Source organism: Nomascus leucogenys, chromosome 14 (genome assembly GCF_006542625.1).
Source record: "Nomascus leucogenys isolate Asia chromosome 14, Asia_NLE_v1, whole genome shotgun sequence".
Classification (NCBI taxonomy): domain Eukaryota; kingdom Metazoa; phylum Chordata; class Mammalia; order Primates; family Hylobatidae; genus Nomascus; species Nomascus leucogenys.
The window spans coordinates 8,888,196-8,904,296 of record NC_044394.1 but is presented as its reverse complement, the minus strand read 5'-3'; the positions used below and the strand labels follow the sequence as shown (position 1 = coordinate 8,904,296).

Below are 16,101 nucleotides of genomic sequence, written 5' to 3'. Positions count from 1 at the left end.
AACTGTCAATGGGATAACATCCTAGCTTCTATTCTAATAATCTGGCTTCGACCTACACCTTCAATGTTTTCACAGTTTTTTAACCTCTACCCCAAAGAACGGCTGCTCCCTGTGTGCTCCCTGCCTCTGGCTCTTTGTTCTTGATGCTCCTTTTACCAGCTCCTCCCCATCATTTGAGGCTTCTGCTTCCAGGCACAGTTCAATGCCATTTCTTCCACCAAGTCTTCCCACAACTGCGTTTTCTAGAAAGATGGATCTTAAAGTTTGGTTGTGTGTGTGTTTTTTCCCTTTTTTAACCGACAGTATCTTTGGTGGAGAGCCTGATGAAAGCCATGAAACCCTCCCTAGAAAAATATACATGCCCACAGAATGACACATGCAATTTCATGGAGTCCTTGAAGCCAGTCCATGGACCCAGATTGAAACTCGCTGATAAAGATCTCTAGCTGAGTACTAAGTCACTCACTCAAATATTCACTGAGAATCTACCAGTCTTAGGAGCTGTGCTGCTGCTAGAGATACAAAAATGATGTCACAACATCTCCTCAAGTAATTCACAGGCTAATGGGAAACATGCGTCATCACACTGTGATAACTGCTTTAAGAGAAACATAAGATGAAGTAGAAAATTCAAGAAGGCATAACATGAATCTGTTATCTCCCAAACTAGGATAAAAGTTCCCTGATAAAATTTGAGAGTAGTATTATAATATCTAGAATAGTGCCATGTGCATGTGCGCGCACACACACAGAATACATAATTAGTATTTGTGCAAAGACAGAATGTAATCAATAAGATGAAAAGAGCAAGTATAGGCACAGTCCCCACTGCCGTCACCCACATACACCAGAAACTCTTGAGATACAGTTAAAATGGTCCCACTGTGGACCAACTGTGCTATACAAATTATCCCAAGCTGGGTGCAGTGGCTCACATCTGTAATCCCAGCACTTTGGCAGGCAGAGGCAGGTGGATCGCTTGAGGTCAGGAGTTCGAAACCAGGCTGGCCAACACAGTGAAACCTCATCTCTACTAAAAATACGAAAATTACCTGGGCATGGTGATGTACGCCTGTAATCCCAGTTACTCAGGTGGCTGAGGCACGAGAATTGCTTGAACCCAGGAGGCGGAGATTGCAGTGAGCCGAGATTGCACCACTGCACTCCAGCCAGGGTGACAGAGTGAGACTCCCTATCAAAAAAAGAAAAAAAAATCCCAGCCTAATTCACGGCTCTTTTCATCCTGAACGGGTTCAATCTCTGCCCCTATGGAGGAAAGGTACCATAAGATACTATATTTTACGAGCCCCAAATAGTTTCTTTTCACCAAGAAACATTGTAAAGTAACCACATCCCTTTGTTTCGAGACTTTCTGTACAGATTCGATTCACCTGCCACCCCTTCCTGGGTGGTCAACAGATACTTCTAGAGGAGTACAAAAGAGCCAATGCTTCACTAGTAGGAGACAGAGCTTTCAAAGGTCACATAGTTGAAGAAAATAATTAAATAATTTGGGGTTGGGAAATGTGATTCTCTTTATAAAAGCCAACTTGGTAGAGCATGTCTTGAAACTGGACTTAGTGGGTTGTGCTGGAACTCTTTCATAATTTGTCACTTCTGCCTTGGCTGTAGCTTAGAAGTGATGTCTAAGAATCACTGACGCGGCCGGGCGCAGTTGTCACGTCTGTAAGCCTAGCACTCTGGGAGGCCGAGGCAGGTGGATAACTTGAGGTCAGGGGTTCAAGACCATCCTGGCTAACACGGTGAAACCCCATCTCTACTAAAAAAGTACAAAAAATGAGCCGGGCGTGGTGGTGGGCGCCTGTAGTCCCAGCTACTCGGGAAGCTGAGGCAAGAGAGTGGTGTGAACCTGGGAGGTGGAGCTTGCAGTAAGCCAAGACTGCGCCAGTGCACTCCAGCCTGGCAACAGTGCAAGACTCTGTCTCAAAAAAATAAATAAATAAAATAAAAAAATTAGCTGGGCGTGGTGGCGCATGCCTGTAATCCCAGCTACTCAGAAGGCTGAGGCAGGACAGTCTCTTGAACTCAGGAGGCAGAGGTTGCAGTGAGCTGAGATCGTGCCACTGCACTCCAGCCTGGGCAACAAGTGAGACTCCATCTCAAAAAAATAAATAAAAAAGAAACACTGACATTCAACAGCAAAGTGGCAGAGGCACCCACTAGAGCTCGGGCCATACAGAGCAGTTGTTCCCACCCTTCTGTTTCTTAGTACCACTGTTCTGGCAAAGAGCCAGGTCCCACTATTCTAGAAACAAAAGGTTTACTTTTTGAGATAGACATTTATGCCTGCAATCTGTTTCTTTCCTCCTCTTAAAAAATACTCGAATTTTATGAGTATGGTTTTTGTAAAAATCATTATGTCATATATCCACTGAATATCAGAAATTAGAGTTCAATTAACAAAATTAGAGCTAAAAATATCTATTTTGCAAATTAGATAAGTTCATAGAATAATTATCTTCAAGAGCTACATCTCATATTGTATATATTCTTCATTATTTCTTTTCATCTTTATTTTTAATTTTTGCTAACCAGCATTCTGGTCTGATTATATTGTACATATTCTTTATGAATTATGCTGTCTGATGTGACACAGTAGCCACTAACAACACTACTAGTGATATAACTCAATGCTCACTATACCATTTTCCAGGACATCTAGAGAAAAACAAGAAATGAAGGGATTTTTAGAAATTATGTTCCTATATTTATTATTTACATGAGGTTTTCAGGACACAGATAATTCCATCAAGATTTCAGAGAGTAGTTTTATTGTACATTAAAAACACAAACTGGCTGGGTGCAGTGGGTCACGCCTGTAATCCCAACACTTTGGGAGGCTGAGGTGCGCGGATCACTAGAGGTCAGGAGTTTGAGACCAGCCTGGCCAACATGGCAAAATCCCGTCTCTACTAAAAATACAAAAATTAGCCAGCTGTGGTGATGTGCACCTGTAATGCCAGCTACTTGGGAGGCTGAGGCAGGCGAATCACTTGAACCCGGGACGCAGAGGTTGCAGTGAGCTGAGATCATACCACTGCATTCCAGCCTAGGCCACAGAGTAAGACTCCATCTCAAAAAAAAAAAAAAAAAAAAGAAAGAAAAAAAAAAAGGCCAGGCACAGTGGCTCACACCTGTAGTCCCCGCACTTTGAGAGGCCAAGGTGTGTGGATCACCTGAGGTCAGGAGTTCGAGATCAGCCTGCCCAACATGGAGAAACCCCGTGTCTAGTAAAAATACAAAATTAGCTGGGCGTGGAGGCAGGCGCCCGTAATCTCAGCTATGCAGGAGGCTGAGGCAGGAGAATCGCTTGAACCTGGGAGGCAGAGGTTGCGGTGAGCCAAGATTGTGCCACTGTACTCCAACCTGGACAACAAGAATGAAACTCCGTCCCAAAAAAAAAAGAAAAACAAACAACAACAACAAAAAAACACAAACTGATGAGCCATGGGAACTGAGAAACTCTACCTGCCCCAACAGGTAGAGTGGACAGGATGGGTCAGATCTTGGTACTTCCACAGCAGCACTCTCTCCGTGGCACTGCCCCTACGCCACTGCACGGGGGTACTACACTACACTGGTGTACAACACCAGGGGCTCAGAGCCAGAGGTGGGAAACCAAGGGCAGAGTCTACCTCTTGGCAGCCACTAGATCAATACAAGGATTCAGAACATCTCACTCCCTGACTCTTCTCAAAGCAATGCTGCATCTAATCTCTAGACAGGAAGGGAAAACCAAAATGTCACCACTGTAAGCCCAATGAACCCCACAGGGAACAAAAACCACCTGCCTTCTAAATGTTCCCAACTTCAGAAGGACTGCCCAGGGCTTGAAAACAATTCAGGCCAGGACTCCTCACACAGAACACTGTGGAGGGGTACGAGGTGGATGGCCCTGGCTCTGAGGCTGTGTGACCTCAGTCTGATCACTGAGTCACCCATGGCCTGTCTCCTCATGAAGAGAGGCTTGAATGACATGATCCATAATTCTGGAAATTCCATATTTGTCACTAGAAGATAACCTGACGTATAGATCTGACATAACAATAGCGTAAATAGTTTTGGAGACTGAGCAAAAGGTTTCCTCATCCCACCTCCACTGGATAACCCCTCTACAGCACCCTACAACTCCTTTCCTCCAGGACCCAGAGCACTAAAGCAACCGTGTGTTGGCATGAAGTCACAAGGCCCCGAAGTGGGTCTGTGATAGATTAATCCAATTTATCCTTCCTAAATGGCCTACTCCACAATGCCATCAAGGGGTTGGCAGGAGGGAGGCAAAGGGAGGATGACAGACAGAAAATTTTCATACAAAAGCTTTGCGAAGACCAAGGTTTCCATAATACGTTATGTCCACTAAAATGAGTGTTTAGATTATTCTCACTAGGGCTGGCTACTAACTGTTCCAATTGAAGCTATTATTATTTTATAACCAAAGTATATTTTTATACTAGGGCTTGTACCATTAGGGAAGAAACAATGTGAGCAATTCCTCATGTCAACACAAAATACCTCTGCGTGCAAACACTCCAGCATTTAGACCACAACACCCCCCAAGAAAGAAATTGTAGGATGCCTCAGCACATTCCCTATATAGTTCTGTCATCAATTCAAAGAGTTTTTTCCCTCTACCCTCTTTACCATTTTACAGAGAAAATGCCATGTTACCTTCCTACAGACACACTTGGCTTTCTACTACCCCTTCTCATATCCAACTCTTGTGCTTCAGGTTCCAAAGCGAAGCCATCTTAGCCAAACTAAAACTGGTTGGTGTCAGGCAGGAATAATTCCCTCCAACACACCCCCTTGTCTTTTTGGTCTTTTCTTTTGAACAGTAAGGCCAAGAGAAGCAAACAGACTACTTTATATTTACATAGAGGTTTGTAATTTGCAAACCACCCACACATCCATGATCTCATCTGAGCCTCATAACAATCCAATGAAATAAACCTGCTCTCCCCAGTGAGGTATGCCTACTCCACAGGACTGTTACTGGGATAGCACATCATGAGCACACACTAGGTGCTGGCTGCTAGAGACATCTGCTATAGTCTGAATGCCTCCCCAAAATTCATAGGTTGAAATGCTCACCCCCAAAGATAATGGCAGTAGGAGATCAGGCCTTTGGGAGGTGATTAGGTCATCAAAGCAAAGCTCTTGTGAATGGGATTAGTGTCCTTATAAAGAAGACAGAGAGAGACCCTTCCCTTCTACCATGTCAGATTAAGTAAGAAAAAGCTGTCTGTGAACCAGAAAGCAGGCCCTCGCCGGACTGAATCTGGTGGTGCCTTGAACTTGGACTTCCCAGCCTCCAGAACTGTGAGAAATAAACTTCTGTGGTTTATAAGCTAACTAGTCTATGGTATTTTGTTTTAGCAGCCCTAATGGACTAAGACAGCATTAAACATAGTAAACATTATTTTACCCATTTTATGAGTGAGAAAGTGAGGCTTGGAAGTTGGACAGTTGATTGCAGGCAACTAGGCCTCTAGGGATCTAAAGCACGCTGTGAAGGTAGAAAGCCTGGTACGGGATTCTTTCCACCACCATGGCAATACAGACTCCATTTGCTTTTAAAAACTTTGTAACTATACATTTCCATGAAGGCTTAGGCACACTGATAGAAGGGAGCCTGAAGTTCCAGTCCTAGTCCCAGTTCACTGCTGGTCACACACTCAGACCTTTGTATCCCCTTCTTCATAATGAAAGCACTCACTTTTTTTTCTTTTTTTTTTTTTTTTTTTTTTGCACCAAACGAATGTCAAGCTTTCAGATGAAAGGCCCTATTACCAGTACAAAGTATCATTTAATTACACTGCTGATCCAGCTCCAGTTATCTGCTTCCCAGCTCCTAACTCCCACTGGGCAGATTCTGAAACTGCATAGGAGATTAAGTCAAGAGAGGAGAACAGGAGAGACATTCTCTCCTTGAACTTTCTTAAATGGAAGAGAGGGGGGCAAAAATGAAAAGAAAGGCCTATTTTCCAAGGAGGAGGCTGGGGCAATGATCTTTCCATTAGGCAGACCTGCATAAGAATCTATAGATTATTTAACGCCGGGGGTGGCTGTGGAGTGAAATAAAGGAAGCTTTGTGCAATGCCAGCCACAGCTCCCTCAGCTCTCCCCACAGTCAGGCATTTCACCCAACCCTTTAAATCATCAAGCTCTAATGCACCCCATCTGTGTACCGGCCTGAGCCAATGAAACTGAAGCCTGTGCTGACTTTGGCCTGGACTTGTGAATGAGCCTTTCTGCCCCAAAAGGGACAGGAAGGACATGAGGCCAACAAAGTATTTTTTTTCTCATTACTTGTCTTCTCCAAGGCTCAACCTCCATCTATTCATTTATCATTTACTGAGCTCTTGCCATGGGTCAGGTTCTGACCCCGAGATGTAAAGCAGATATAGGCCATGCCCAAGGACGTATAAGAAAGAGCTCAGGAGAAAGAGGAGGGAGGTGTAGGAGGAGGGAGGTGAAGGAGAATGGACACTCTTGGCTAAGGCACAGAGCCCTGAAACACCCATACCTGCATATTCAGGGAATGTGGCTTGGTTCCGAGTGGCTGAAACAAAGTGAAGAGCTGGCTGGAGACCTAACAAAAAAGCCAGACTCTGCCAAATTGTCAAAGGCCTTGTATACCAGGCCAAAGAGGTAAGACATAAATTCTGAAGGCCACTACCATCTCCACATACTCAACTTCTGCCCATCTTACAGGGCCCACATCAAAGAACCATCTCCTCCAGCAATCCCTCCTGAACACCCACTCAAAGTAATCACTCTTCTCTGAACCTCTGATTTGACATCTTGGACAAGTTTTATGAGTTTCAGCTTCTTCATCCGCATAAAGTATGACTCATGTCACCTACCTTAAAGACTTCATATGAAGGTTAAGATAACATTTATCAAGTGTCAAGTTGCAGTTTTTAGTACATAGAGGGTGCTAAAATACCTTATTGGTACCTCAATTTCTTATGATACATAGCATTGCTTCCTTGTATTAAAAAAATGATGCCTTGGCTTCCCCAGTAGATACAGGCAGATAATTTCTCTGGAGATTTCCAAAGGAAAAAAAAAAACAACAACAACTCACAATTCCCCTACAACTTTGCAAACCCAATTCCAACGTCCAAGAGACCAACTCCTCTCTTCTCTCACTGACACCTCCACACACTCAAACTTCCAGACTCACGGGGTTCCCCAAAATTCAAAGGGAAGCTGAGAAGGAAGCTAAAGGCTGGCTGAAACATAAGCAGCATAAAGGAGAGGAATTAGCAGAACTGTAAAGAAAGGAAAGTGGGGCAGATTCACAAGTCTGGCCAGAGGATAGGACTCTAAGGAGCTGTACACTTCAAGCTCTGTGGTCACCTTAAACCCTGGAATAGGCTAGAACGAGGGATTCAGTCCTCAGGCCCGATTTGAAAAGCCTCACTACTACAGATGTGGTTGTTTGGGCAGCTTTCTTCACCTCCTAGGTCAAATCAGCCAGCCGGAGGGGACTGTTCTACAAGAGCTGACTAGATCCTTCATTCCTCTCTGGCTGGGGCTACCAAACCAGAGGCAAAGAAAGCAACAGCTACCTTTTCCAGCAGGTCTTGTAAACAGATGAGGAACACTGATTTTAAAACAAAACAAATAACTTCGTCTGGGTCTGCGTAAAGATGGGTTGGTTTTTTTTTTTTTTTACTTTAATGGCGTGAAGTCCAGGTTCTGGGTAAAGATGCTTTTGTAAGGGAAAAGTCTCCCATGATCTCTTTCTCTGTCATGCAGCCTAGTAAAACCTGTTTCTCTTCCCCTGGGAATCTAGGGCCAGGAGGGAAGCAGTTCCCCTGAGAATGCTGCCTGAAGGATACATTTCCTGAACCGCACAACTGGCATGTTGGTTTATTTACTTATTAATAATCCCCCGGCCCCAACTTTAGAAAGCAGCTGCCTAAGCACCTCAGGAAAAACAGGGTTCCATTCTTCTGATCATGATCAAATGTCATGCCATATTACCTCATGTATAAGCCCTAACAGCCCCCACAGGCCAGAAGGTCAGCTCTTCAACAAGCCACTTTTGGTCCCTGCCAAAGGCCACCCATTTTAATAATTCCACAGTCTCACAACTTCCTGGGGGCTCTCTCATCTTGCTAAGGAACCCCTCTTACAAGACATCCCCCTGCTTTCTTAGAATTCACCTTCTGAGCAGGGAGCACTCTTCACTCTTCGTCCGCCAACCTAAACCAAGCAGGCTGAGAACAAGGCTCCCATCAATCCCCAGCCCCTCCCTTCTCTGGCCTGCAAGCTGCCAGCTCCCAAAGCCTCCAACAAGGATGACACCTCATTTCCAAAATAACAAATTAAACGACTACTCTGTCCCTCCAACTCAGAGTTTTTCTCAGTTGAGTGAGACGGTCACGTGGGTCAGCCCTCCCTGTACAAAGATGGATTACAAATATTCTTGAGAGAGCCTGTAAACCTCTGCAACCTCAGGAGCACTAAGCGCCCTCCCCGGGGTAGGCAAGGAAGGCCTGCTGGAAATGTGTACCTTGGAAATTAGTTCATCATGATTGGCCAAGTGAGCTCTGCAGTGAATGCAGCTGTAGGTCCGGTGGCAGGAGGGCAGATATGCCTGGAAAGTCTTCGATCTTGTCATCTTCACCATTGGCGCTGCTGAGCGTGGGGTGAATTCTGGGGCAGCCCACGAGGCACTCCCACAGGATGGGTCGCACGGGAAACACCGGAAGACACAGGTAAAGGCCGTGGTTTGGCAGCGGGTGGGTGTGGCAGGCTCCACACACTGGTGATGTCTTCGGCAGAAGAACCCTCACACAGAGGTCTAGGGCTAGTTCTCAGCAGCCTGTAACATCAAGGGAAGAGGACTAACATTGGCTGATGGAGCAGGGCTCCCTACAAAGCAAGCAGAATCCAACTGCCACCCATGAAGAAGGCAACACTTACAGGATCAAATGACCCACTGCTCTGTTCCTTCTTTCGTGCCCAAGATACCCAATGAATGAGAAAGAAACCACTGGAGACTCCAGTCTGGCTGCTTTTCTGGAGTGGGAAGTTCAGTATCACCCCAGCAGTTTCATTAGACACCCAGCACATGCATTACCATCATTCCCAGGCAGCCCTAGATAATGTCAGCCTTGAAGATGTGCTACCACCTACAGCCCCAGGGAGAGGACTCCTCAGGGACCCCCTCTCCTGAGCCAACCAAGGCGAGTGGTTAAAGGAGAAGGGAAAGTTCAGCCTCTAGAGGTTCACCACATCCAACAGTCACACTTGGGTTTCTCATCCATTGCCAGATGTTGAGAGTCCAAGGCTTGAAGCCATCACCTGCAGAGGCAGCAAACCCCACACCCCAGCCTTTGCTTTACAGATTGAGCATGGGATATAAAGGATCAAGTTCCCAATCAGCAGGATCCCTAGTGGTAAGCCAGCTCTTTCAGAAGAAGTGATTCTCTTTACAACACACCTCACTCAGAAGTAAATATTCAGTACATTTTTTTTTTTAAACCAAATGAATGAAATCAATGGCATAATCAGAATCCTGCATCTAAAATTCACAGTAACAGTGAATTTTACCAGAATTTCACCCAGCCCTTAGACTTTCCATTACTCATCCCATAGGACCATACATCTTTTCTACCACAGCCTCAGCTCTTTTACTGGGAACTAAGGACACTGAGAAAGCGAGGTGGCTCCCAAGGTAACTAAGTGAGCAGCAAGGTCCAAATAAAGGTCTGAAGGCAGGGCCACGAGGTCTAAGACTCCCCCTCTGCTTCTCTGTGGCTCACCTGCCTGAGGCTTCCGCACCTGCTTCCCCTGGGCTTCACTAATAGGGGTGGTGTTTCCACTTGCCTACCTCCCAGGAGAGTGAGGAGTGTTAATTAACACCTGCGTCATGCTTTGAAGATAAAATTAAAAATTATTTAGGGAGATGGGGAAGGAAGACAAACAAAATCAGATCTTCCTGGCTGGACTACGTCTGGGATCCATCTGGATCTTTAGAGAAAGCCTGCAAATCATCGTCCTCTTTTTCCTCTAAACCTCCCTGGAACCAAATCTTCTAAAGCGAAGGTGCCGTCTTCCCTGGAATCCTTCCCACCAAAGCAGTCACTGAGGCCGCCATACTTCTGGGACACTTTATATCTTTCCTGAGTGGCCAACATCACTAACTAGCACTAGGCTGAAGGACAATATCAGTCACCACCCCTTAACCCACAGTGAGAGCACTTCTTTTCTGCAGCCCTGAGCCAAGGAGGCTCCACATGCAAAGCGACCAATTATATGTGAGCTATCTGACTGTTGAAGGGATTCAGACCTTCGGGGGGCCAACATATGATGTCGCCCCTGCTCAGTCTCCCACCTCTAGTTTTAAAGATGTAAAATCAGGTTATAGTGAATATTACAGCAACACTTGAAGGAAATGGAAGTGGGAAATAATTCTCTCGGCTTTGCCTCAGAGTTAGGTCTGGCCATCACAGGAGACAGGATGAAAGATACATAAACTTTTGGATCCAGAACCCCTTCATCACACCCTGGGCACACTCTGGGTAGCAGGTAAGATGAATGACAAAACAGCCCACAGAAGGCCAATGCTGTTGGGTGCCAGAGTGTTACAGGTAGAAAGGTGGTAGAGCCAAGTACCCTGCTTGGAGTTTCCTGAAATACCTCAACCTTTCTTTTTCTTTCTTTTTGAGACAGAGTCTCACTCTGTCTTCCAGGATGGAGTACAGTGGCATGATCCTGGCTCATGGCAACCTCCGCCTCCCAGGTTCAAGCAGTCCTCCTGCCTTAGCCTTCCACGTACCTAGAATTACAGGCGCCCACCACCACGCCTGGCTAATTTTTGCATTTTTAGTAGAGACGGGGTTTCACCACGTTGGCCAGACTGGTCTTGAACTCCTGACATCAGGTGATCAACCCACCTCAGCCTCCCAAAGTGCTGGCATTATAGGTGTGAGCCACCGCCACCTGGCCCTTCAACCTTTCTAATACTCCTGTTCCATTTCAGGATAGACAGCACGTCCAGGAAAGGAAGGGGTGGTGAGTTAGGGTAAGGAAATAGGAAAGACAGGCAGGAGAAAACAAGCAGTAGGCTTCCCCCAGGCCAAATGCTGCCCGCTGGGGAGCACACAGAGCACCAGACCCATCGGTCTTACAAAAACACAGAGGGGAGAAAAAGAAACAATGACCCTGGCTGCCAGGCTGAGTTTAGAGAGCAGATACAGAGTCTGTTTTCTTATACATGCAGACAGCTTCTAAATTATGCATTTCCCCAGAGTAGAATTATTTCTTCTCTCACTTCTCCTCTGAAGGAAACCCCCCAAAAAAGTTTACAGGTAGAAGTTTCTGGTTATGCTCAGCTTCAAATCTGAATCCTGAAACTTATTCAAAGCTACCTTCTGTGGAATAAGCATTTCTTGTTTGTATTAAATGTGAGTGTGTCACATACAAACACACACGTGTATGCACATTCCATCCTCACCACAGCTCTGAACCTAAAAAGACAAGAGAAAAATCTACCACATAAGCAACGGCCCAGGCTGTCTGGTGCTAGAAAGGCTCTGGAAGGCCTAGACAAGAAGCCTTACATTTTGCTGTGGCAGGGTCACTCTGCTCCCCATTGCTCTTAAATATGAATAAACAGGCATCCTACAGAGGGACTCCTTTCCTAAGAAGAAAAAAGGAAAAGCCAGATGTGGTGGCTCACACCTATAATCCTAGCACTTTGGAACAGGAGGATTGCTTGGGCCCAAGAGTTCAAGACCAGCCTGGACAACACGGCAAGACCTCTACAAAAAATTTAAAATTAGCCAGGCATGGTGGCACGCGCCTGTGATCCCAGCTACTTGAGAGGCTGAGGCGGGAGGATTACTTGAGTGCAGGAGGTTGAGGCTGCAGTGCACAGTGTTCACTCCAACTGCATTCCAACCTGTGTGACAGAGCATTAAAAAAAAAAAAAAGAAAAGAAAAAGAAAGGGAAGAAAAAGTGGCTTGCTGAAATATCAATCTTGTCCAACTGGTACAGGACAAACTAGAAGAAACGAGAGGAGGTAAGTAGAAAGCAAGGAGAAGCAGGATCAAGAAAGGCCTGTAAGGCCAGGCACAGTGGTTCATGCCTGTAATCCCAGCACTTCGGGAGGCTGAGGCGGGCGGATCACGAGGTCAAGAGATTGAGACCATCCTGGCCAATATGGTGAAACTCTGTCTCTACTGAAAATACAAAAATTAGCCAGGCATGGTGGCGTGTGCCTGTAGTCCCAGCTACTCGGGAGACTGAGGCAGGAGAATCGCCTGAACCTAGGAGGTGGAGGTTGCAGTGAGCCGAGATTGCACCACTGCACTCCAGTCTGGTGACAGTGCGAGATTCTGTCTCAAAACAAAACAAAAAAAAGTCCGGCCTGTGGGGGCCGGGCAAGGTGGTCACGCCTGTAATCCAGACACTTTGGGAGGCCAAGGCAGCAGATCATTTGAGGTCAGGAGTTTGAGACCAACCTGGCCAACATGGTGAAACCCCGTTTCCACTAAAAATACAAAAATTAGCCAGGCATGGTGGCGCATGCCTGTAGTCCCAGCTGTAGTCCCAGCTACTCGGGAGGCTGAGGCAGGAGAATCACTTGAGCCTGGGAGGCGGAGGTTGCAGCCTGGACGACAGAGTCCGTCTCAACAAAAAAAAAAAAAAGAAAAAGAAAAGAAAGGCCTGTGGGCTGAGAAAGGGGAGGGCAGGCTGCATGACAGGAACAAGCTGAGAGGTGGGGACCAAAAAAATCAACATCTGCACTGTCTTTTTCCCTTTTAAGCAAAAATTTTAAAAGCCTCTTTGAGTCAATTCTTAGGAAAGAAAATTGATTTTTTTTTTTTAAAGGAAGAAATTAAGAGTATGGAGCTTCACTCATCATTCTAATTTCTGGATTTTAGCCCCTGTTAATGGGGCAACAGGGTCCATGGGGCTTCATGAGTCCAACACAGAACATAACTGTGGAGTCCAAATTGATTTCCAACAATCATCAAATGAGCTTAATATTTAAAAGCCTCGGGGCACATGTGCAAATTAAACACCATTTTAAGTGAACTAATAATCCATCACAGTGGAAATTAAAGGAAGATTTGCCGCCACCCCTAGCTAGCTTACACTGAGCAGCACAGAAAGAAAATATGTGAGATATTATGATTAAAAACAAAGATCTTCGATACACCACTTCGAGAGACAAATGCACAGGGAGCACAGGCCAACCTGGCCAGCCCCCACCCCCCGCCGCCTCCCCGGCCAACAGGCCTTCCCCACAAGGGAGTAACTGCCACTGGAACTCAAAACAGAACCTTCTGAGTGCCACCAGGATGGAGGGGCGGGAGGTGGGACGCTCTTGTTAAGCCACAAAGGAACGTGAGGAATGATGTGGAAGCAAGGCTGGACCACCACATGCCGAGCCACGGAAACTGACCTGAGAAGTGGGACTCTCTACAGGAAGGAATTCCTCCAGACACGGGACAAGGCTGGCCCCAAGGCATGCCTCTGTGTTGTTGTTTCTATGGGGTGTCTGAGAGGAGGTGAAGACTGGAAAAGAAGTGGGCTCTGGACTCACACAAACCAGTTCTGCTCCTTTCTAGCTGCATGACTTCTGGCAACTTACGAAACCACTCCAACCCTCAGCTTCCCCATCTCTAATAAGACCAACCTCCACAGGAGTTCTAGGTGTTAAGTGAGATGATCTCAGTGCTTACACAGAGCTGGCGCACAATACACACCAAAATTGTATCTATTATTTTTAATGGCCAACGGGGGGAAAAAACAGATGCTGCTGCTTAAAAAAAAAAAAAAAAGAAAAAGAAAAAGGAGAAGGCCTGAGAGTTCAGACAGACATGGAGTTTGGGGTCCTTTGGGAACATCCTATTTTTCCTCTTTCCTACTTATGTTGAACCTGATGCCTGTGGGTAGCCAAATTCCAGCCTGCCCCTTCCATTAGGATCCTTTAACTTGTCTTCAAGCATCTCTTTGAGATGGTACCACTAGGACATCTCCCCAAATCTAGAATTCTCTTTTAGAGATGAGACAAGGTGGCAATAATATTGGAGGAACCACAGGCATGCATTAGTATTGAGGTCCTTCTAGGAGGTGCTTCCTCAGTGGCCATGCTCTCAACAGCCCGAAGGTAAGCCTCTCTGACTTACACAGCCCTGGCAGGCCTTTGGGCCTCTTTCCCCCTCAAATCCACCCACTGCATGCCAGCCAGTGTTGTCTATTTAAAAAGGAGATCTGACCATGTCATCACTCTCAAAGTTTTCAGAAAGGCAACACAGAGCAGTGGTTAAAAAGACAGGACCGGCTGGACACAGTGGTTCACGTCGGTAATCCCAACACTTTGGGAGGCTGAGGCAGAAGGACTGCTTAAGGCCAGGAGTATGAGACTAGCTTGGGCAACATAGTGAAACCCTAAAAAGAAAAAAGAAAAAAAAAAAAAAAGGACCTGGAACTAGTTTCAAATCTCAGCTCTGTCATTTACTAGCTGTGTGACCTGGGACAAATTACCTAACCTCTCTGGACCTCACTTTCCTCACAAAAAATAGAGACAATAATATCTACTTCACAGGGCTCACGTGAGGATGAAGTAAGTTTGTAGAAAAGTACTCAGCATATGTGCCTGGCATGTAGTAACCATATAATACATTCCAGGTGTGTATTACCACTGATGCCCACGCATAGCTTCAGACTCATCTCATCCTCTATACCTTATCCTCCATCTCAATTTATTGACATGACATTTAAGAGTCTACCATGTGTCAGAAACTCTCTTAGGAGGCATTTGGCAACTTGTACCACTCCTTGTAGGTCCCCTCAATACACCACGCTTGCACTTTACACTTCCATGGTTTTGCTGATGCCATTCCTTCAGGCTGATGCAACCTTTCCATCTCTCCTCACAAGGCCCTTACTTGTCCATTGAAACTCAGCTCAAAATGTCACCTCAACACTGGGCTTAGTGGCCTCTCCTGTGCTCACCTCCATCTTAACCCTACTGAAATTCAAATTACCCTTTTCTGCCTCTGTATCCTCTACTAGAGGTAGGCTCCTAGAGTCATCTTTGTACCCCATGAACTCAGCAGCGCAGGACACACAGTAGAGGCTAAACGCCATCACTGAACTGAACCTCTTCTGCTTCCCATTGGCTGCTCACTGGACAGGTCCACCTACCTGCACAGGTAGCACATGTGATGAGGCCCCTCCCTCCCTCTCCAAGCAAGGAGGAAGGAGGCGAACTTACTCTGCGTCCCCAGACTCCATCTAACCCAATTCTCTCCTCACCACCTCCACTCCCATCCCGTGCTGTGATGCCCAGGAAAACCACAATTCCTGGGTGCCACCCGAAGGCCTGTCATTGGCATCCATGCCTATTCTTTACATTGCTGGTCTAGGTTTAAAAACACACAAATTAAAAACTCTTAGAAAGACTGAAAGGGACCTTGTGCTAACTTTAAGGACAGGAGGGTAGGAATGTGACTAAGTAGCCATAGCCTGTCCCAACATCTGTGAAGAATGAAAGTAGCCCTGGCTGGAGGCACTAAATGGTGGTGGCGGCAGAAAGGAGGAGGCAAGCCACTTCAGGGAGTGGGAGACAGAAAAGAGAGAGGTGGAATCGCAAGGAAGGCCTTTATACTGGGAGAGTTGTCCTCCTTCCCCATCCTACTCTCCCAAAAATCCTGAGCCTAGAGCAGAGAGCACAGAGACACCTGTGCCCGCCCAATGAGAGAGGTGGGCAGCAGTGTTGCCCAGTGGTTAAGAGTGCAGGATCTAGAGGTGGGTGGACTTGGATTTCGTCTTGGTTCTTCTCACCAGCTACATTACCACTGGGCAAATTGCCTGAAAGGAGATAATAGTGCCTACCTCCTGCAGGAGACAGAAGGATCAAATGAGATAACGCAATTGGAGTATTCAGCACAGCACCCAGCACATGGTTAATACTCAATAATCCTGATTAGCTACAGTCGCCCTTACCAGTGAGGGAGAAAAAGCACAGGAATTGTTCCTATTCACAGGACCAAAAGGAACAGCGCTCCTGTCCCCTAGGTTGACTCACGGTGGTTAGGAGGTTA

At 46.2% G+C, this 16,101-nt stretch overlaps 2 protein-coding genes across 3 annotated transcripts in view; one reads left to right on the top strand and one right to left on the bottom strand.

Annotated features, from left to right (window-relative positions):
* LOC100584258 (TBC1 domain family member 3G-like) overlaps window positions 1-16,101 on the top strand; it is a 275,592-nt gene that overhangs the window by 187,053 nt on the left and 72,438 nt on the right.
* YPEL2 (yippee like 2) overlaps window positions 1-16,101 on the bottom strand; it is a 67,828-nt gene that overhangs the window by 37,951 nt on the left and 13,776 nt on the right. Inside the window, exon 2 of one of the 2 annotated variants that reach the window (XM_003272332.4) lies at window positions 8,549-8,860. In XM_003272332.4, coding sequence (XP_003272380.1) covers window positions 8,549-8,665 — 117 coding nt within the window. In that variant the 5' untranslated portion in view covers window positions 8,666-8,860. Of the gene's footprint in view, window positions 1-8,548; window positions 9,153-16,101 lie in introns of those variants that run through there. The other variant, XM_030828370.1, reaches the window with a different exon arrangement.